General features: G+C 41.8%; 1 protein-coding gene across 1 annotated transcript; it reads left to right on the top strand.

Annotated features, from left to right (window-relative positions):
• Positions 1-1,107: 1,107 nt before the first annotated feature.
• Positions 1,108-11,618, top strand: LOC117829613 (NLR family CARD domain-containing protein 3-like). Its single transcript, XM_034707193.1, has 12 exons — positions 1,108-1,177; positions 1,268-1,298; positions 2,025-2,115; positions 2,278-2,400; positions 2,681-2,753; positions 3,244-3,451; positions 3,715-5,518; positions 5,616-5,789; positions 5,885-6,058; positions 6,154-6,327; positions 6,751-6,797; positions 6,922-11,618. Exons 1-12 carry the CDS (start codon positions 1,139-1,141, stop codon positions 7,455-7,457), a joined length of 3,474 nt encoding a protein of 1,157 aa, XP_034563084.1. The 5' UTR covers positions 1,108-1,138; the 3' UTR covers positions 7,458-11,618.
• The last annotated feature ends 7,912 nt before the right edge of the window (positions 11,619-19,530 follow it).

The raw sequence follows: 19,530 nt of genomic DNA, 5'->3' as shown, positions 1-19,530 counted from the left end.
AGGGGGGATTCAGTATTATTTTATACAGTCTATGGGCTGAACAAGCTCCGAGCTCTGACTCCGTGACAGACCGGATATTGTTGTTACGTAACAAAAACACTGAAGTCTGAAACGGCTCGTTTCACACACATTTACAGAAAGGTGTAGAAATCAAAACAGGGGCAGAATGGATGTTTTTCATTCTCGGGGGGTCTGTAGACATGCCAGGGACACATATTTCAGGTAGAGAACCATTAAAAATTCAATTTTGCATGATATGTCACCTTTAAAACATAAAGGAAAGTAAGCACAATTCTTCATAGACAAACAAATCAAAGTAATCTATGACACATGAAAATAAATCGTACCCTTAAACTTTAAAATTAATTCTCATTGATGATAATCAATATTTTAGAATGCAGATTTCATAACTAGTAAGAAGTTAAAATAATTATGAAGAACTAGTAACACCGGGTTTAAGCACAATATAACCCATAATGCATCTCTCCATTAGATGGCGGTGTGACCACATGGAAGAAAACACATTTAAAACAAGTTTTTATAACTATGTCATAATGTATCATAGCACTTCAGGGTTTTCAGTATTCTTATCAAAGTCTTAAAATAAAAGCTTTTATCTTAGCTTCAGAATGATTAACTCACAGGTTCACATACATTTTGGAAGTGTGTAGGATCTTGTCCGTTAGAGCAGAGAAGGAGAAGGAATGCTTAATCTATGGCCGTTTTTACAGACAGATAAGAAGAGGTCCATGTGTGATAGGGGCTGCGTGTATGTGTGTGTGTCTCTAACTTGTGTGCATCTTTTCTGTTACGAGAACTTTGGGAACACATATAACACAGCAATCAACATGTTTGTTACACATTCATTGTTTTTTCTTATTTTTTATCATCCTTCCTTCTGGCGATGTCCAGGAGTCCTGGAAAGCATTTAATTGCACACATCTGGAATTTCATGTTGAATCATATTTGTTGTATTTCTAAGATTACAACCTTATTCTAACGTTAAGTGTGTCACGTGGTGTCCAGTACTGAAGGCTCTGGTCAACAGGATGTGATAGGGTGCGGTCAGCGCTCTGAAAGAGGAACTGTGAAGAGGGCAACCAGCAGATACAGCTTCTCTTTTTCAGTCAGCAGAGAGATGACTCTGTACTCTGTCGGCTTTGATCTGTTTGTAAAGGTATTTATTAACAAAACAAAGGCTTGTTTGTTGTTGTTGTACTCTTTATCTACTTTTTTCCACCACAGTCTCTCTCTGGTTCTTCTACAGGTGAAGCAGGAAGTGGATCTGAATTCACCTGGTGAGTACTTTCTTCAGTCTGCCTAACATCAAACTAAAAGTTTTCTCATGTCTTCATGTTGAGCTGAACTCTAAATGGATCCAGATGAGCTCTCTTGTCATCCAGAAGGAAAGCTTCATCACAAGGGTGACAGAAGACAAGACCCATACATGATCTTGCTTATTACATGGCTACCAAGTAAAGATACAGACAAAGAAAAAAAAACATTGATTTAAAGATAATTTTATTAATTAGTGATTATTTATGTATAAAGTTTTAAAAAACAGTCGCAGATGGATTCTTATCTGCCTGTTACGGTCGATTTAAACTGTCCTCATTCAGCTCTCCTTCTTCTCTGAGCTCTGCAGTTCACACACCTTTAAAAATAAACAAGGCAAATGGAAGCTAACGATTTTACCTCACCTTACGAGCTATTATGCAACAAGCAGAAGCTAAATATGTCTGAACTCTTCCGTAGATTGATTTGACATGACGTGTGATCAGTTTACCTCTGGCTTTGCTCATATTAATGAAAGTTAATAACAGTTGTCAAGGGGTTTTGACCAATCAGAATCAAGCATCTATACAACCGGAAGATCAGTAAGAGAGCCAGGTAATACAGGAATATAATGAATGTGGCTCCATCTAGTGGTAGAATCAAGAGTTACACTGTGTCAGAGAGCAGCGTGTGTCTCTGTGGTGTAAAGTTTGTTGAAATGATGAACATGTTGTTGTGTTTGTTTGAAGGTGGAGGCTCTGCTATGAATCACTGTGAGGACGGAGAGGAGGGAGACCCTCCCTCTAAAAGCACTCTGTGTGGGGAACATGAAGCTCAGAGGTGAGATGAGGATCCCGACCTGTCCATGACTCTGCTCCATGTCAGAGCTCAGCACTCACATCACTGTGTGTGTGTGTGTGTGTGTGTGTGTGTGTGTGTGTGTGTGTGTGTGTGTGTGTGTGTGTGTGTGTGTGTGTGTGTGTGTGTGTGCGTGCGTTGAAGACCAGAGCAGCAGCATGTACCAGACTCTCCTGGACCTGGACCCAGCTGTGTGTCCTTAAAGAGTGACGCGTCTCTGGATCGATTCTTTGAGTTCAAGTCTGGAGAGATGAGTTCTGATGAAAGGTAAGACTGTCAAAGTGAACTCCCTGTTGTGTGTGAAACATGTCTAACTGTGGTTGGTGTTTTCTCTGTGAAGGTGAACATTTGTCACTGGTTGTGTTTCTATCAGGATCCAGTAAACAGGATTGGAGGCAGAAATAACTCAGCATGTATCTTCATGTGTGTCCTGTTTGTAGGAGGATCCAGCAGTGTTTCCACCAGGATCCACTACATAGAATCTATCACATCAACACTGTGTGTCATTATATTATATACACTACATGATATTATATTTGTTCCACAGAGTTCAGAGATCAGAGGCTCCCATTGGTCAGTCTGCCCAGCAGCATCAAACACAGCTGGACTCCATATTGATGGTGAGTAAATGTACAAACACAGCTCCTCCTGAGAATCAGAGCACACACTCATTCTGTTTGGATGTTTCTGTTTCCTGATCACACTGCAAACATCTTCTCTGCCTGAATTCTCTTCACACTCAGTGTTTGACTGATTGAATGAAGCGTTACATTTCTGAGCTGCACACAGTCGGAGGTCAGAGGTCATGCTGCTCTCACACAGACTCAGACTTTGGCAGCAGAGATCACAAAGTGAGTCCAGTTTGAGGTTAAAACATCAGAAACACTTTGCTTCATGTTAATGACAGCTGCTGCTTTCAGCTTCATTCTAATAAACTCATCAGGTCTAAAGTCACTGCAGACTTTTTCTGGATGAAAGCACACCAGGAGATTTCTCCACAGACTAAATCCTGAAGTAGCATTGTGATCCAGTCTCCATGCTGCACTCTGCAGACCAGCAGGCTCTCTGTCTGTCACAGATGATCTGATGTTCTATCTTGTTCTGCCCCAGCTGCTCCAGGAGAACATTATCAGTTTTGTAAAGACAGAGCTGAAGGAGATCCAAAGAGCTCTGAGTCCAGATTACCCAGAATGCTTAGAGGGTCAGAGGGAGGATGAGGATGAAGAGCAGAGGAGTAGCAGAGAGGCCTTTCTGGAGATCACTCTGCACTTCCTGAGGAGAATGAAGCAGGAGGAGCTGGCTGACTGTCTGCAGAGCAGTAAGAGGATTTGAACACATTTAACATGATGGAGAGAGGATATGGAGACTACATGGGAGAGGTTTACATTTCAAACTCTGCTGTTAATATGATGCACACATTTGTATCACATCTATGAGCTGTGAGGAACTGTTCACAGCTGATGTGCTGAAGAGATTTCAGAGAGGGGGAAAATCAAATCCATCCTGATGTCTGAACGTGTAAATTCATCAGACTGATTGTAGCTTCAGATCATTCATCACATTTCTCTTTTGTTCTTTCAGGAACCGTTGTTCCAGAGTGCAGACGTAAACTGAAGTCTCACCTGAAGGAGAAGTTCCAGTGTGTGTTTGAGGGGATTGCTAAAGCAGGAAACCCGACCCTTCTGAACCAGATCTACACAGAGCTCTACATCACAGAGGGAGAGACTGGAGAGGTCAATGATGAACATGAGGTCAGACAGATTGAAGCAGCCTCCAGGACACCACACAGACCAGAGACAACCATCAGACAAGAAGACATCTTTAAAGGCTTACCTGGAAGAGATCAACCAATCAGAGCAGTGCTGACAAAGGGAGTGGCTGGCATTGGGAAAACAGTCTTAACACAGAAGTTCACTCTGGACTGGGCTGAAGACAAGGACCACCAGGACATCCAGTTCATATTTCCCTTCACCTTCAGAGAGCTGAATGTGCTGAGAGAGAGGAAGTTCAGCTTGGTGGAACTTGTTCATCACTTCTTTACTCAAACCAGAGAAGCAGGACTCTGCAGATTTGAAGAGTTCCAGGTCTTGTTTATCTTTGACGGTCTGGATGAGTGTCGACTTCCTCTGGACTTCCACAACAATCAGATCCTGACTGATGTTACAAAGTCCACTTCAGTGGATGTGCTGCTGACAAACCTCATCAGGGGGAACCTGCTCCCCTCTGCTCGCCTCTGGATCACCACACGACCTGCAGCAGCCAATCAGATCCCTCCTGAGTGTGTTGACATGGTGACAGAGGTCAGAGGGTTCACTGACCCTCAGAAGGAGGAGTACTTCAGTAAGAGATTCAGAGACCAGGAGCAGACCAGCAGTGTCATATCCCACATCAAGACATCCCGAAGCCTCCACATCATGTGCCACATCCCAGTCTTCTGCTGGATCACTGCTACAGTTCTGGAGGATGTGTTGAAGACCAGAGAGGGAGGAGAGCTGCCCAAGACCCTGACTGAGATGTACATCCACTTCCTGGTGGTCCAGTCCAAACTGAAGTGCATCAAGTTCGATGGAAGAGCTGAGACTGATCCACTCTGGAGCCCAGAGAGCAGGAAGATGATCAAGTCTCTGGCAAAACTGGCTTTTGATCAGCTGCAGAAAGGAAACCTGATCTTCTATGAGTCCGATCTGACAGAGTGTGGCATCAACATCAAGGAAGCCTCAGTGTACTCAGGAGTGTTCACACAGATCTTCAGAGAGGAGAGGGGACTGTACCAGGACAAGGTGTTCTGCTTCATCCACCTGAGCGTTCAGGAGTTTCTGGCTGCTCTTCATGTCCATCTGACCTTCACCAACTCTGGACTCAACCTGATGGAAGAAGAACAACCAACATCCCTGATCTCTAGAATCTTTAGGGACAAACCTACACTGAAACGTCTCCATCAGAGTGCTGTGGACCAGGCCTTACAGAGTCCAAACGGACACCTGGACTTGTTCCTGCGCTTCCTCCTGGGTCTTTCATTGCAGACCAATCAGACCCTCCTGAGAGGTCTGTTGACACAGACAGGAAGTAGCTCACAGACCAATCAGGAAACAGTCCAGTACATCAAGAAGAAGATCAGTGAGGATCTGTCTGCAGAGAGAAGCATCAACCTGTTCCACTGTCTGAATGAACTGAATGATCATTCTCTAGTGAAGCAGATCCAACAGTCCCTGAGATCAGGACGTCTCTCCACAGAGAAACTGTCTCCTGCTCAGTGGTCAGCTCTGGTCTTCATCTTACTGTCATCAGAGAAAGACCTGGACGTGTTTGACCTGAAGAAATACTCTGCTTCAGAGGATGCTCTTCTGAGGCTTCTGCCAGTGATCAAAGCCTCCAACAAAGCTGTGTGAGTTTATGAGTGAGACATTTTACATTATTAATGTAACAATTAATTCTGTTCATGAAAACTGAAACCATTTGTTTGTTCTCATCGTCTTCTTCAGGCTGAGTGGATGTAACCTGTCAGAGAGAATCTGTGAACCTCTGTCCTCAGTCCTCAGCTCCCCATCCTCCAGTCTGAGAGAGCTGGACCTGAGTAACAACGACCTGCAGGATTCAGGACTGAAGTGTCTGTCTGCTGGACTGAAGAGTCCTCACTGTAAACTGGAAACTCTCAGGTCAGGTTTCCCTGGTTATTATGCTTAAAGTTTTTAGAAGTAGTAATAATCAGTAGAATTTAAATTGCTGCTTGCTTTCTTTTTTCTAACTCCAGTCTGTCAGGATGTCTGATCACAAAGGAAGGCTGTGTTTCTCTGGCCTCCGTCCTGAGCTTCAACACCTCCCAGCTGAGAGAGCTGGACCTGGGTAACAACAACCTGCAGGATTCAGGAGTGAAGTTTCTGTCTGCTGGACTGAAGAGTCCTCACTCGAAACTGGAAACTCTCAGGTCAGGCTTCCCTGTTATTTATGCTTAAAGTTTTTTTTAGAAGTAGTAATAATCAGTAGAGTTTTAATTGCAGTAGGTTTTTTTTCTAACTTCAGTCTGTCAGGATGTCTGGTCACAGAGGAAGGATGTGCTTCTCTGGCCTCAGCTCTGAGCTCCAACCTCTCCCACCTGAGAGAGCTGGACCTGAGCTACAACCATCCAGGAGAGTCAGGAGTGAAAGTTCTTTCTGCTGGATTGGAGGGTCCGCTCTGCAGACTGAAAACACTGAGGTGACCAGACAACAAGAATTCAAGTTCTGAATGTGCAGAAGAACATATCTGAGTTCACTAAAAAAGCATCTTGTTTTGTTTATTCCTCATGGTTCACAAACTTTTTGTGCAGGCCTCCCTTTATTAGATGAAAATATTTCCAATATATTCCCCCCAACCATACACATATAGGCTTATACACTGCAGAGTACACAAGCCCTAAAAGAAGAAATGAGTCTCTTTTTAAATCTTTGATTTCTTCTTTTTCGCTGAGTATCTCAACACTGTTAGAAAAAGAGACAGAGTGATGGAGACAGCTGGCTCAGAGGAGTTTCAGCCTATTTCTTTGTCACAGGGACATACTGAGGAACACTGCTTCATGTTGAACAGCAGGTAGGACTTGTGTTGGACTGAACATCACTCTGACTGTGTTTCTTCCTCCAGGGTGGACCATGGTGGAGAGCAGAGGTTAAAACCTGGAGTGAAGAAGTGTAAGTGTGGAATCAGTTTGACTCATGATGACCAAACAGCAGACTGTCAGCTAACAAAGAATAAAGCCTTCAGGTGTGTCTGATGATAAACTGCTGCTCTGTTGTGCCTGTGTCTCTCTATCAGATGTCTGTGAACTCACACTGGACTCAAACACAGCGCACGGATACCTCAGACTGTCTGAAGACAACAGGAAGGTGACATGTGTGACAGAGGATCAGTCATATCCTGATCATCCAGACAGATTTGACTTCTGTCCTCAGCTGCTGTGTAGAGATGGTCTGACTGGTCGCTGTTACTGGGAGGTTGAGAGGAGAGGAGGGGTTTTTATATCAGTGAGTTACAGAGGAATCAGAAGGAAAGGAGACAGTCGTGACTGTGTGTTTGGATCTAATGATCAGTCCTGGAGTCTTGACTGCTCTGATGGAGGTTACTCTGTCTATCACAATGACAGGGAAACAGATCTCCGTCTCTCCTCGTCTTCTGTCTCTCACAGAGTAGCAGTGTATATGGACTGCCCGGCTGGCACTCTGTCCTTCTACAGAGTCTTCTCTGACTCACTGATCCACCTCCACACCTTCAGGACCTCCTTCACTGAACCGCTGTACCCTGGGTTTAGGTTGTGGTCTCCTGGTTCCTCAGTGCGTGTGTGTTCTGTGTAGCAGGGAGAGTCTCCTCCTCTCTACACACACAGCTGCTAAAGAACGGTGTATCCTCTGCACTCTGACACACACACACTTCAGCTGATCATGTGACTGTTTCTGTCTCAGCAGCAAGGGCGTCGTAGTGGGGGGAAAGTGGGACTGACTACCTAGGGCCCAAGTGGCGAGGGGGGCCCTTAATGGACCTGAAATAAAATGTGTTTGCTACTACGCTTTTTTATTTTGTTTTGTTATAGCTGCAATATGATAACTAAAATTGTCTGAATTAATAAAAATACATTCAGAATTCCTTTCTGGAAAAAAGGGGAGTCTCGGCTCCCCACTCATTACTACAGTGGGGAATTGTCATATTTTCACAGCATCAAGTGTGGCTGAATCTGATTGAAAGTAAACTGTAGGTTTTTAGAGTTCTATCTTACCCCATGAGGTTAAATCAGTCGAGTCCAAACTTTTTTCAAAGAGGGCCACATTTGACGGTGTCAGAAAACCTCAGGGCCAGTGGCTCCTACTGAGACTTAGTAATCATAAAAGTAATAAATTAACTCCATTTAATAACAGTTATTTTACTTTTTTCCCCTCAATAAATCAGTAACTAGGTAGTCCTCCACAAGCCATGTAAACATTTGCAAACTTTATATTCTTCTGGAGGAAAATGTTGTTCATTAGGGTCGGGCAATGTGGGAAAAATATTGTCTCATTATTTTTCTATGGCAGGATCACGATCTGGATTTCATCAGTCTTCTTTTTCATGTTGTTTTTAAGACTGTTCTGACCAGCACACAACATATTAAGAACTAAATAATTATTTTCCTGCGTTTTGAACATTTTTTATGCACCAAATTTTGCCTTTTCTGTACAATTTCATAATTTTGATCTTGTCTTGTGTCCTCTTTTGTGTCTTCTGAACTTTTAGTGTTCATCAAGAACATTTTCACATCGTAATAAAACCATCCTAAGTGCTATGAAAATTCATGAGGGTGCCACTGTATCGGATCTTTTCCAATTGAAGACTAGAAAATAATATTATGGATGAGATGAGTGTGGGTGGGTGTAGCAGCATTCTTACAGTTCAGTAATATCAACCGCCATGCTAGTATGGAGAGCTTTTTTCTGTGTGTGAGGGTCTATGCTAGGGTACAGTTTAGCCAGGGCAGAGTTGCAATAATGAAGACGATGCAGGACTTTGAACTGGATCAGACTGTGACGTGCACATACAGTGGGGCAAAAAGTATTTAGTCAGCCACTGATTTTGCAAGTTCTCCCACTTAGAAAGATGAGAGAGGTCTGTAATTTTCATCAGAGGTACACTTCAACTATGAGAGACAAAATGAGAAAAGAAATCCAGGAAATCACATTGTAGGATTTTTAAAGAATTTATTTGTAAATTATGGTGGAAAATAGGTATTTGGTCACCCACAAACAAGCAAGATTTCTTGCTCTCACAGACCTGTAACTTCTTCTTTAAGAAGCTCTTCTGTCCTCCACTCGTTACCTGTATTAATGGCACCTGTTTGAACTGGTTATCTGTATAAAACACACCTGTCCACAGCCTCAAACAGTCAGACTCCAAACTCAACCATGGCCGTTGTGGGTGCTTTCCCTCGTTTCCTATTATTCCGATCCATCTTATTTTTAAATGGCAGGAGACGGTGATGTACGGGTTGACAGCTTCTGACACTGACGTCAAATGGAAAGTTCTCAGACTTCCAACAAGTTCATAAGCCATTGAGAATGTGTTAAAGTGCCATTATAATCCATGACAGAGGGAATGTTCTGGAACTAGAGAAAGGGGGCGGGTGTCATGGTTTGATTAGTTCACTTTTTTCCTTGTGTTTCGTGCCTTGGTTCCTCCCCGTGATCCGTCTCTTGTTGTGTTTTTTTAGTCTAGTCTTGTGTTTACTGTTTTTTTGTTTTGTTTATCAAAACCTTTTTATTCTAAAATCTGCACTTGGGTCCTCCTTCAGTCTTTTCCCCAACGTGGCAGCAGGTCTATGTCAGCTGCACCTCATGCTTGCCATGCAGCAATGGGTAATTGCAGAGAGGAGGAAGCTGCTGCATGATTCAAAGACTTGGGAAGCTGGAAGTTCTTTTTACTCCCTTTAAGTGGATGCAACCCACAAGGTATGTGCGTTTAAAGGCACTGAGGACTATCGGTCTGGAGTTGTTTTCAGTGACACCTTTGGGTGGAGTCGGTAGTGTTTTCCCATGAGCACCCTCACCTACTGTCGTGAAGACGTGGCTCTTACCAAGGCGTGTATTTGTTTTGGAAGCAATTGAATGAAGAAAGCATTGTGGTAGACACTACGGGGTGGAATTTTCACACCAGAACAGGGGAGGGAGTGTTTGTGGTATGCATTTGTATCTTCGAAGTCCAGAGGAAAGACTGACCTCCCTCAAGCCTGCCTCATCTCATCTTGTTCCTTCCGACTTCTGCATTGGTGACCCTGACGTCGGAAAATGTATGCTGGGAATGCCGCTGAAGGCGCAAAACCGGGGGTCTCGGCAGCTGTACCGGTACCTTCCTTTTCACCTGCGGTTTACGCGGCGACAATCAAGGTCCCTAATTTATGGCAGCACAACCCGGAACCGTGGTTTCAGCACATCAAGGTGCAGTTCCTGTCGGTACATGAGACTAAATGTTACCATGTGGTCGCAGCCTTGGATTCTGCTACCACCCCCCGGGTTATGAGCTTGCTGAGGGGCCCGCGGGTGAATGGCAAATATGAGGCTCTTAAGAACTTGCTCCTGTGCCAGTTCCAGCTGACGGACGTGGAGCGGGCTGAACGCCTTTTGTCTCTCAATGGCTTTGGGGACAGCAAGCCAACTGAGCTGATGGAGAACATGCTAACGTTTTACACTATTTTCAGGATGCAAAGCGTATGTATGGATGACCTCTATAGTAGCAGCAGACCTTATTTATTTTCAGTACTTTATTCATACATTTGTGTTATTTTTAGTGTAGCTAGATGTCAAGGCTGACATGAATACTTACTGTAACAAGTTTACAATAAAATACATTTTTAAACCTGTGTGACATACCTGGAGCATTATATATGCAAGTTCAATTTTACAGCCATAGGCAGAGGGTCCCCTTATTATTTCTTTATATTACTTAATTCAACTTCAAATGTCAATTATCTAACATTTATCTGCATTAATTCATAGACTAGCTCAATACAAGACCTCAGCTTTGAGCCAGAGGGGACAACCCACTTCTCCAGCTCATCTGAACCTGGGCTTTCAGGAGTGGGCAGAGGACGGGGGAGAGCTCGAGGTAGAGGGAAAGGTGTCGGTGTCCGAGGTGGTGCCAGAGGAAGGGGCCGAGGCAGGGGCAGAGTGAGGACAACTGACAACATTAGCCTGGAAGACTGTCAGAGAATGAACCATCTTCAGGAGGCCAGAACATCTGCAATGAAGGCTATTTTTTTACTTTCTTCCAAAAGACAAATTATTGCTGTTAAGACCAATTACAAGACCAATTTTCATTTTCAGGATAAAGTAGTGTCCTTGACATCTGACCAAAAAGACCAGCTGCTGGAGGAGGTCATGTTGAGGCTTCCAGGGCTTATGCTTGACCTGTTGGATTGCTTGGAGCCTGATCCGAACCCTGAGGCCCACAGCGGAGCACAACCAGACTGGTGCCTTTGCAGTTATTGCAGAGAAATGCCCTCTGACTTGGAGCGGAAATGGCCAGAGAACTGCATCAGCAGGTCTGCATGCATGGACTTGTATGTCCTTGATGAAGGAGTTCTGCGCTTGGCACTCACATCTTGGAATGACATCTTTGCTGTCGATGAAGCCCAGGAGCCAGGCGTGGAACAAAGGCAGTACAGGCACACAGCATACAGACAGTATGTGTTGTGGCATTATGGACGTTTAGGGGAGGACAACAGAGTTGTGATTCTAGTACGGAGAATTAGGGACACTTTTCCAGACGCTCAGGGACACTACACTGGATTTATACCTCGCAGGCTAAATTAAAGTGATAATAATCAAGAAGAGTACAATAACATTGTTTTATCTGCTACGGACCAGTCAATAGAAGTTTCACTTTATTTTTTTTGTACCAATTACTGTATAGTCACATTGACAAAGCAAGTTGCTATATGCATATTTATTTTTTACTTTTGAATGAATGCAAATAAAGTTTTTCTTGTCTTCAACAGTCTTTTGTTTATTTTTCAATACACAATATTTACAGTTAATATTTATACACCATATTCCAGATATGTATACAATATGAACATCAGACTTTTCCCCTTATGAATCATACTGGCAGGTTCTGTAAGAGTGAAAGACAAGATATAGGGTGCATCTCAAAGCTCATAACTTCAGTCCCCTCTCTCGTCTGCCAAACCAGAAGTAGTTAGTGACCCGCCATTTTAAGTTGCGTCTCAAAGCTCTTAACTGTGCTGGAGGAGAGGAGAGAGGAGAGAGGACGGAGGAGACTGATCGAAGGAGTGATAATCGAGGAAACACGAGAGAAAACTTCTTGGAAGTCTTTTCACTGACAGACACGCCCCCTTATTGAATACATCTCACTGATTGGACGCTGAAGTGGCTCGGACAGCTCTGAAACTTCACGAGAAATTAGCTAAATAGGGCCAAGCCGTTTTTTGAACCCGGCTGTAAACATGTTTATTTATGCTGCAAAGTTTGTCTTTTTCCCATCCGTGTCTATGTGGTTTCCTGTGTTTCTGCAGTCAGCCTCAAGTGGATTCTCGATGAACTGCAGTTTATAACACTTCCGCATGGGCTTCACAGTTTGAGACCGGAGGTTGCCGCTTGGCTGAGACCTGGCATGGGTGTAGCCTCCGCCCTCGTCCAGACCATGGACTGTATAAATAATAGACATGGTCTCCATGTTGTCAACCAACTGTTTCTGTAGCGCTGTTTTAAATCCAATTGTCAATCTAGTCAGCTGTGCCTCTCATGATGGAAAACTCATCTTAATATCTTTTATGAATTTGAGTGTATGTGGTTTCTGGTACTTCTGGAGCCAGCCTCAGGCGGACACAAGAGCGACTGCTGTTTTTAACTTCTGCATTTAATTCTCACGGCCGCAGGTTGCTGCTTGGTCCAAACTGATAAATGCCAGTTTTCGGTTGTACCCATGTTTGATTAATGAGGGCCCCTGTGTCCAATGAGAAGTGAGTTTCCTTTGGTTTGGGTCTGGGGCAAAGCAACCATAACCTCTGAGCTTTTCTTTATCCAAACAGAAGTCATCTGTATGTCATGTTAAAAACAAACAAAATAAAACAACAGTCAGCAATCTATTTATTGCACTCTGCTTGGATTTCAGTCCCCCTCCAGCCATGCTCAGTGCGAGTGAAAGACCTCTGAATTGCTGAACGTGGTCACAGCATCAACACTGAAGCTTGCTAGGTCTGCTCTCCCTACACAGACTTGAATGTCATTGGAAATCTTCATTGAAAGAGCACTTTCTTGCAGTGGAATCTGTGCAATAGAAGAAGCTCCCTTTGCTACTTTTCACAGATGGCCTCTCATATCGCGTATCTTCGGGCAACACAGATGTCTCTGCTAGAGTTCACCAGTGTGTTAATTTGCCTCCTCCACCAAGACCTCCAACTCCATGGCTTCAAACTTCATTTATCATTTCTGGCCACTCTGCTCTCCGTAACTGTCCATGGTGACAGCCGGTGGCACACGCAAAATCCTCATTTAAATATGGTGGTCTGCACCACTTTTGCACCAGTTATCAATTCGAATCGCAATCATAGTAGATCACGTTTGGAAAACAGCCAGAGACTATATACACACATTGGGTAACGAGTAACAGGACACAGGTGAGACTAACAAGGCACAGGTGAGGACAATCAACAAGGAGGGAAAACCACAAGAAGTAAAACTAGACTTAACACACTGGGAGACTATTTCTACAAAATAAAAACAGGAAACACGATAGTCAAGTATCACACAAGGATCAGTAGGAAACACACACACACAAGACAAAGATCATACATAACCAATACAGAATATAAAACAGGGAAGAAACACGAGAACAATTTATAGAATAAAACCAGAAATCAGACAGAATACAACAAAGAAAATACAAAACAAAAGCAACTCATGACAGTTATAAATAAGTTGATTGTGGTATCAATTTGTCCTCTATGACAGATAATTTAAGTAACAATAATACAAACGCTTACATCATATTATGAATTTGCAATTAAATATACAGACAGCCTTAAATGTAACACTTCAGACACTTACCATGTCCCAGTATTTTCAGTGAGTGTAATTCACTCAATAAATAAGCTTTAATATCAAATAAATGAAATGGTGTTGTATCTTTAGTTCTCCTAAAATGTACTGCACTACATTATAGCTTCAATCATTTTGTATTGTGAATAATTTGAAATACAAATATAAATGCATTATCACAACCTCAAAAAGCACTTACCTTTAAGTCCTCTGTGTTCATTTTTGACTTGTCAGACTCCTCCTTTAATAATGTTGCTCTCTGGAGCCACAACTGAAGATTATTGAAATGTTTTCAACATTTGCACCAATTGATGGACTTGAAAATACTACTGCCGTACTTTGGACCAATCCATTAAGTACCTCCAAGGAGGTAGCAGTTGTCAGGAGGCTGAGGACATGCATTACAAGGTGGAAGTGTTTTGATGCACTCGGGAAGTTAAAATAAAATAAGGTTAGATAATTCAGAAATGTTCAGTTTGAACAGCAATGCTAAACATTCCTTATTGTCCTTATAATACACGTTAACAGTTCATAGACCAATTATCAACATTAATGACATCTTTCAGCCTTCTTTATTTTGGTTTTCCCCTCTGCGCAAAAAAAGTACAAGTACATTCTGAAAACTTTCACATTTAATGAACTATATTTTTTACAAAAACAGCAATTGTATTCGTCACCATGATGAGTCTCATATTGGGGCCGAATATTACATTCTTTCAGGACTGAAACCTGCTGCGGAGACACCAAGCACACAGGTTTCCTAATCACCTAACACTGTGTGATGTTGACAGCAAAAGAACAGAGATTATAATAATGAGAAGGTAAAGTTGACTATTATGGATCTCCCCAGCTCCGGCATGAATAGTTTGCTTGCTGGACAGTGTTGTATGAAGGGGCGTAGTGCTAGTGTTGTGGGGCGTTCACACCAAACGAGAATAAAATCATTTGCACAAATGAATTACATGTAAAGTCAACGTAGAGACGCGAATAGTGGTCTGGCAGTGTGAATTGCGTGATTCATTCCTGCGAATAGTGCGCATTCGTTCGAATGAAGTGTGAGAGTTGAAATATCCGAACTCCAGCGAATCCATCACGCCGTAGTAGCCAATCAGTGTGCAGATCACCCGGTGACGTGTGGTGTGATGTATGGACCAACGGAGGTGGTGTGGGAATCCCCTGTCCCTCTCGTGAAAATGTGGGTCTTGGGCACTCGTGTACACGCAATTTTAAAATTGAATTGCGAATTGAGCGAGTAAAAACAAAACATTCTCGCAAACAGCATGATCGTTCGGGTCTGGTGTGAACACGACAGTAGTGAAGGAGCTCACCTACGACGCACCCATATGTATGGTGAGCACAGTGACTCCTTCACTGTTGTGAAATGGGACGGTCTGGCCTTCGGAGGATTTCCAGGTTGCGACACCATATTCCTGCCCTTACCTTTATGTCACGATCTCTGCCGTCCAGGCCCGCGAAAGTAGAGAGTGAGAGAGAGACAAAGGAAGTGAAAGAGACTTACCTATTTGATGTGTCAGACTCCTCCACTGATAATGTTGCTCTCTGGAGCCACAACTGACGATTATTGAAGTGTTTTTCAACATTTGCACCAATTGATAGACTTGAAAATACCACTGCACCAAACACCATGTACTTTGGTGTTCTTATAATTTTTTATTTTTTTTTTCTTTTCTTGACAGATGATTTGCGTTTTTAAAAAAATGTTTACATTCAAATTCTACACAAATTGTGTCCTGTGAATGATATTATCTCAGATAAATAACTAAATGTTGTTTTAAGCTCTTTTCTAGACAAGCTTTTCAAACATCCAACCAAATATTCTCAGAGTTAAATACTCACAAGTCTGGTCTCTTATCTAACATTTTAAATTCTTCTCATATCCAGTATTTTATTTTAAAGGTTTGCTATAACAACATTGGGTTGAACAAGTGCCAAACATACACTACCGGTCAAAAGTTTGGACACACCTTCTCATTCAATGGTTTGTATTTATTTTAGATATTTCCAACATTGTAGATTAATACTGAAGACATCAAAACTATGAAATAATCTGGTTTTGCCATAATCTGGATTACAACAGTAGTCAAATAGGGCTATCTATTGTGTACTAACCCTACCTCTGAACAACACAATTGATGGTCTCAAACACATTAAGAAGGCAAGTCATTCTACAAATGAACTCTTGACAAGGCTCATGTTAATTAGAAACCATTCCAGGAGACCACTTCATGAAGCAGACTGAGAGAATACCAAGAGTGTGCAAAGCTGTCATGAAGAAAAAAGGGGGCTACTTTACAGAATCTAAAATATAAAACAGATTCTGCTTTAACACTTTTTTGTTCATTCAGTAATTCCATATATGTTCTTTCATAGTTTTGATGTCTTCAGCATTAATCTACAGTGTTTACAATCATTAAAAGAAGTGTGAGAATAATGAGAAAGTGTGTCCAAACTTTTGACTTACACTGCATCTGTTAACTCGTGAAAAAAAACAGCTTCACAGAAAAAAAATGTCATATCACATAAAAATAAGAGTTTTACAACACATCACAATAATATGTCAGATTATATTGCATCATACCCTGGAAGCCACAAACAGATAGAGACCACAAAATGCAGCTACGTGCTGAAAGTGCTGTAAACATCATCAAGTCAGATGAGTCTATTTAACGCCCTGTCTGTTCCAGAGAGGAGGAAGTATCCCAACTTAGCACTTTCACAGTGCCTTTTCTCCTTAACGTACCTAAATGATCTAAACAAATAGCCAGTTGTAAAATAACTAATCAATCAATCAATCAATCAATCAATCAATTAATCTGTAAGGAGGCGAGCTCGCACCTCACCAGCTGCCAGTCTGACCCCCAAACTTTGTCTGTATTAGTACTTATTGGCAACACTATTGTTCCCAGTCCCTACAGACTGAGCTGCTGCCAACTCCAGCTTTTCAAAAGGCAGAGACCTCAAGCAGAACCAGACTCATGACTCATCAAAACATTTATATTTATCATGATGTTATTTGGGTTAGAATGATGATAGCAATTGTTTCAGTTTGAGTGAAGCAGGTTTAGGATTAACATTGTATTAATAGTTGTAGCAGCTGGAGTCAGGCAGGTCCACATCAGTAGGTCGTCTACAGCTACAGGCTTGGACCAGTCTGCCAGGGGAACTGACACACTGGGACCCTGTCCTTCCTTTAACTTCACATACTTTAACTCTCCCAGTCCCATTAAAGTTACTAACCATAGATCATTCTGGAGTCCCTGAGCTCCCTTGTCTCATAGAGAAATATGATTTAAACCAAGTTAAAGCAGTTCCTTTAATGCCAATTAGGATTTGATGATCAGTCATGTAAAATACAGCTATCATGAGTAGATGACTAGTTCAGTTTTTTAATTGTGTTTCATGCCTTGGTTTCTCCTGGTTATTCTGTATTATTTATTCTGTCTCCCTTGTGTGTTTAGTGATTCATGTCTCTTTCTGTACTTTCTTGGTTTTCTTAGTCTTGTCTTCTGTCCTCTGTTTTGTAGTTCTGGGTCCCTGTGTTTCCAGTTTAGTTACTTTCTGTCCTTGTGTTTCCCTCCTTTTTGATTACCCTCATTAGTTTCACCTGTGTCCTGTGTTCCACACCTGTGTTGATTACTGTGTATTGAGTTCCTCTGTTTCCCCCGTCCCTTGTTGGATCATTGTACGTCTTTCTTGTATTCTGTGTTCCCTGAGTTCTTAGTGATCTTGTTTTTCTGTGGATTTGTTAGTAAGTTTTAGCTTGTATATCCTGGTTTTTTTTTATTAAATCCGTTTTAGTCTGCATCTTGGGTCCTCCTCATTCGTTTCCCCACAATATGACAGAAGCATCCAGATCTAAGAAGACAAGTACTATATTAATTTATTACTCCAATAACCTGGTAATATCAATATTCAATCCAGTAAAGATTGATTCCAGCTTAGTTTCAACTCTAAAGTTTGTGGACAGATGCGTGTGTGAAAATCAAGATTCTTCCTCTCTGCTGATCCCTTCATTTCCTTTCATCCGTTTCTCCTTTTACTCACCAGAGGATCAGTTTCTGTGGTCAGCTGCTGGTAAAAAAAAAATCAGTTCTGGGTTATTTACTTTAAGGGTAATGCACCCCTGCACAAAGCTGCTCTTTGGCCTTTTTCTGTTGTTTACTAGAGAAGCAAAGACGAGGAGGCTCCATCAGACAATACAAACTGAGAGGAGAGCCATGGATTGTTTTTCCTTTCTGGTGTGGGTGGAACTTTATTGTGTAGAAATCTCTTAATCAGAAACTGATGCAGCTTATTACTTAGTACTGACAACATATCACAATGATCTGCAGAAAGAACCACAGGAATTTGAAGGGTTTGTTTAAATCTGTATAATCATGTGGGGAGCCCACACTTTATTTTACAGTTAAACACAATCAAAATAAAAAAGTTAGGAAGACTCAACATTTCAGGGGAACTTTCTGCACAAGGTTTTAGAGTTTCACGGTTAAATCAAGCTCCTTAACTTTGATAGAACTGCTCACCGTCTTGCCGACTTATTTTTTTTGTTGAGATAATTTATCATTCATCTAACAAATAACTTGTCATGAGTTGATGTTTAGTTTTAGTTTTTTCCTTGTTTCATGCCTTGGTTTTCTCCCTGTGTGTATTCTGTGTTATTAGTTATCCTTTGTCTCCCTTGTGTGTTTAGTGATACATGTTTCTTGTTGTAATTTCTTGGCCCAATCTCAATGTCCACCCTCAAGTACTCACTGACTTTGAGACACATTCCCGCTAAGTGCGTGAGGGCTTAGGGCTGTCCCACTGTCAAATCATTAAGTGTGTGAGGGATCTCTCACTGACTTTTTGAGCCCTTTTTGCCCCCTTTCCATAAATGGGCATTTTTGCAGACTTAGCGTAAGGGAATTACTCAGAGTTCATAGCATTGTGACGTGAAACACGGGATTCCCAGGGGAAGCCCGCGAGCATTGAAGGGTAAACAAACGCCGTAACATGGAAATAAAAAAAAAGTGTGACAGTAAAAAAAAGAAGCAAGAATGGTGCAATAAAATGCACAGGTAAAAAAGTTTGCCTGTAAGTATAAATATAGAAAACAGCCTTAATCTATATATCTTCACGTATATGTGTATACAGTATAATTTATATAAAATCATTATATAGACTATTCATATATTTTAAAGTGTGTGGTTAAGCAGTCTGTACGGTAAGAGTCTGGATAACATGGCAGTCAGTCATCCCTTTTGCACCTTGAATTTGAGGAAAGTAAAAATTGTGCAATAAAAAATCCTAATATCACTAAGGTGAGCTACATGACGTCATGCAGGTTACGTGAGAAGTCTCAAAGTGCTGTCCCATTCCAGTTCTATGGTTTTGAGCCAGTACAGCCTCCTGTTGTTGATTATAAAAAGCATAATTTAGAAGTTTGAGAGCTATGTTTGACTCCATGTTGTGTATGGGTTTGGGTTAGGGTTAGTGTTGTGTGTGCAGGCCAGATCTCAGATTTATGTTTGGCTGAGTGTGTCATTCTCTGCTCAGGATAAAATCACTCCACAATATATTAGCATAGTAAATAATTGTTTGGTGCTTGTGGCAGTTTCCCCTACCTCTTGTAACACGCCACACCATCACTCATTCCACATGTTAGCCAGGTAGCATGCTACTGATAGACACACACTGAACTTCATTTATCATCTTAGTAAGTTTCCTGTGCTATTTTCCCCATAAAATTTTACAGAAACACATATACTCACATTGTTGTGGTTTTGAGTTAACTCTTTATTATTTGACAATGGTTGTTTGTATCTAATTATGTTTCTTTTTTCAT

This window comes from Notolabrus celidotus, chromosome 18 (genome assembly GCF_009762535.1).
Source record: "Notolabrus celidotus isolate fNotCel1 chromosome 18, fNotCel1.pri, whole genome shotgun sequence".
Lineage (NCBI taxonomy): Eukaryota > Metazoa > Chordata > Actinopteri > Labriformes > Labridae > Notolabrus > Notolabrus celidotus.
The sequence above is the reverse complement of the archived record's forward strand: the minus strand, read 5'-3'. Positions and strand labels throughout refer to the sequence as shown.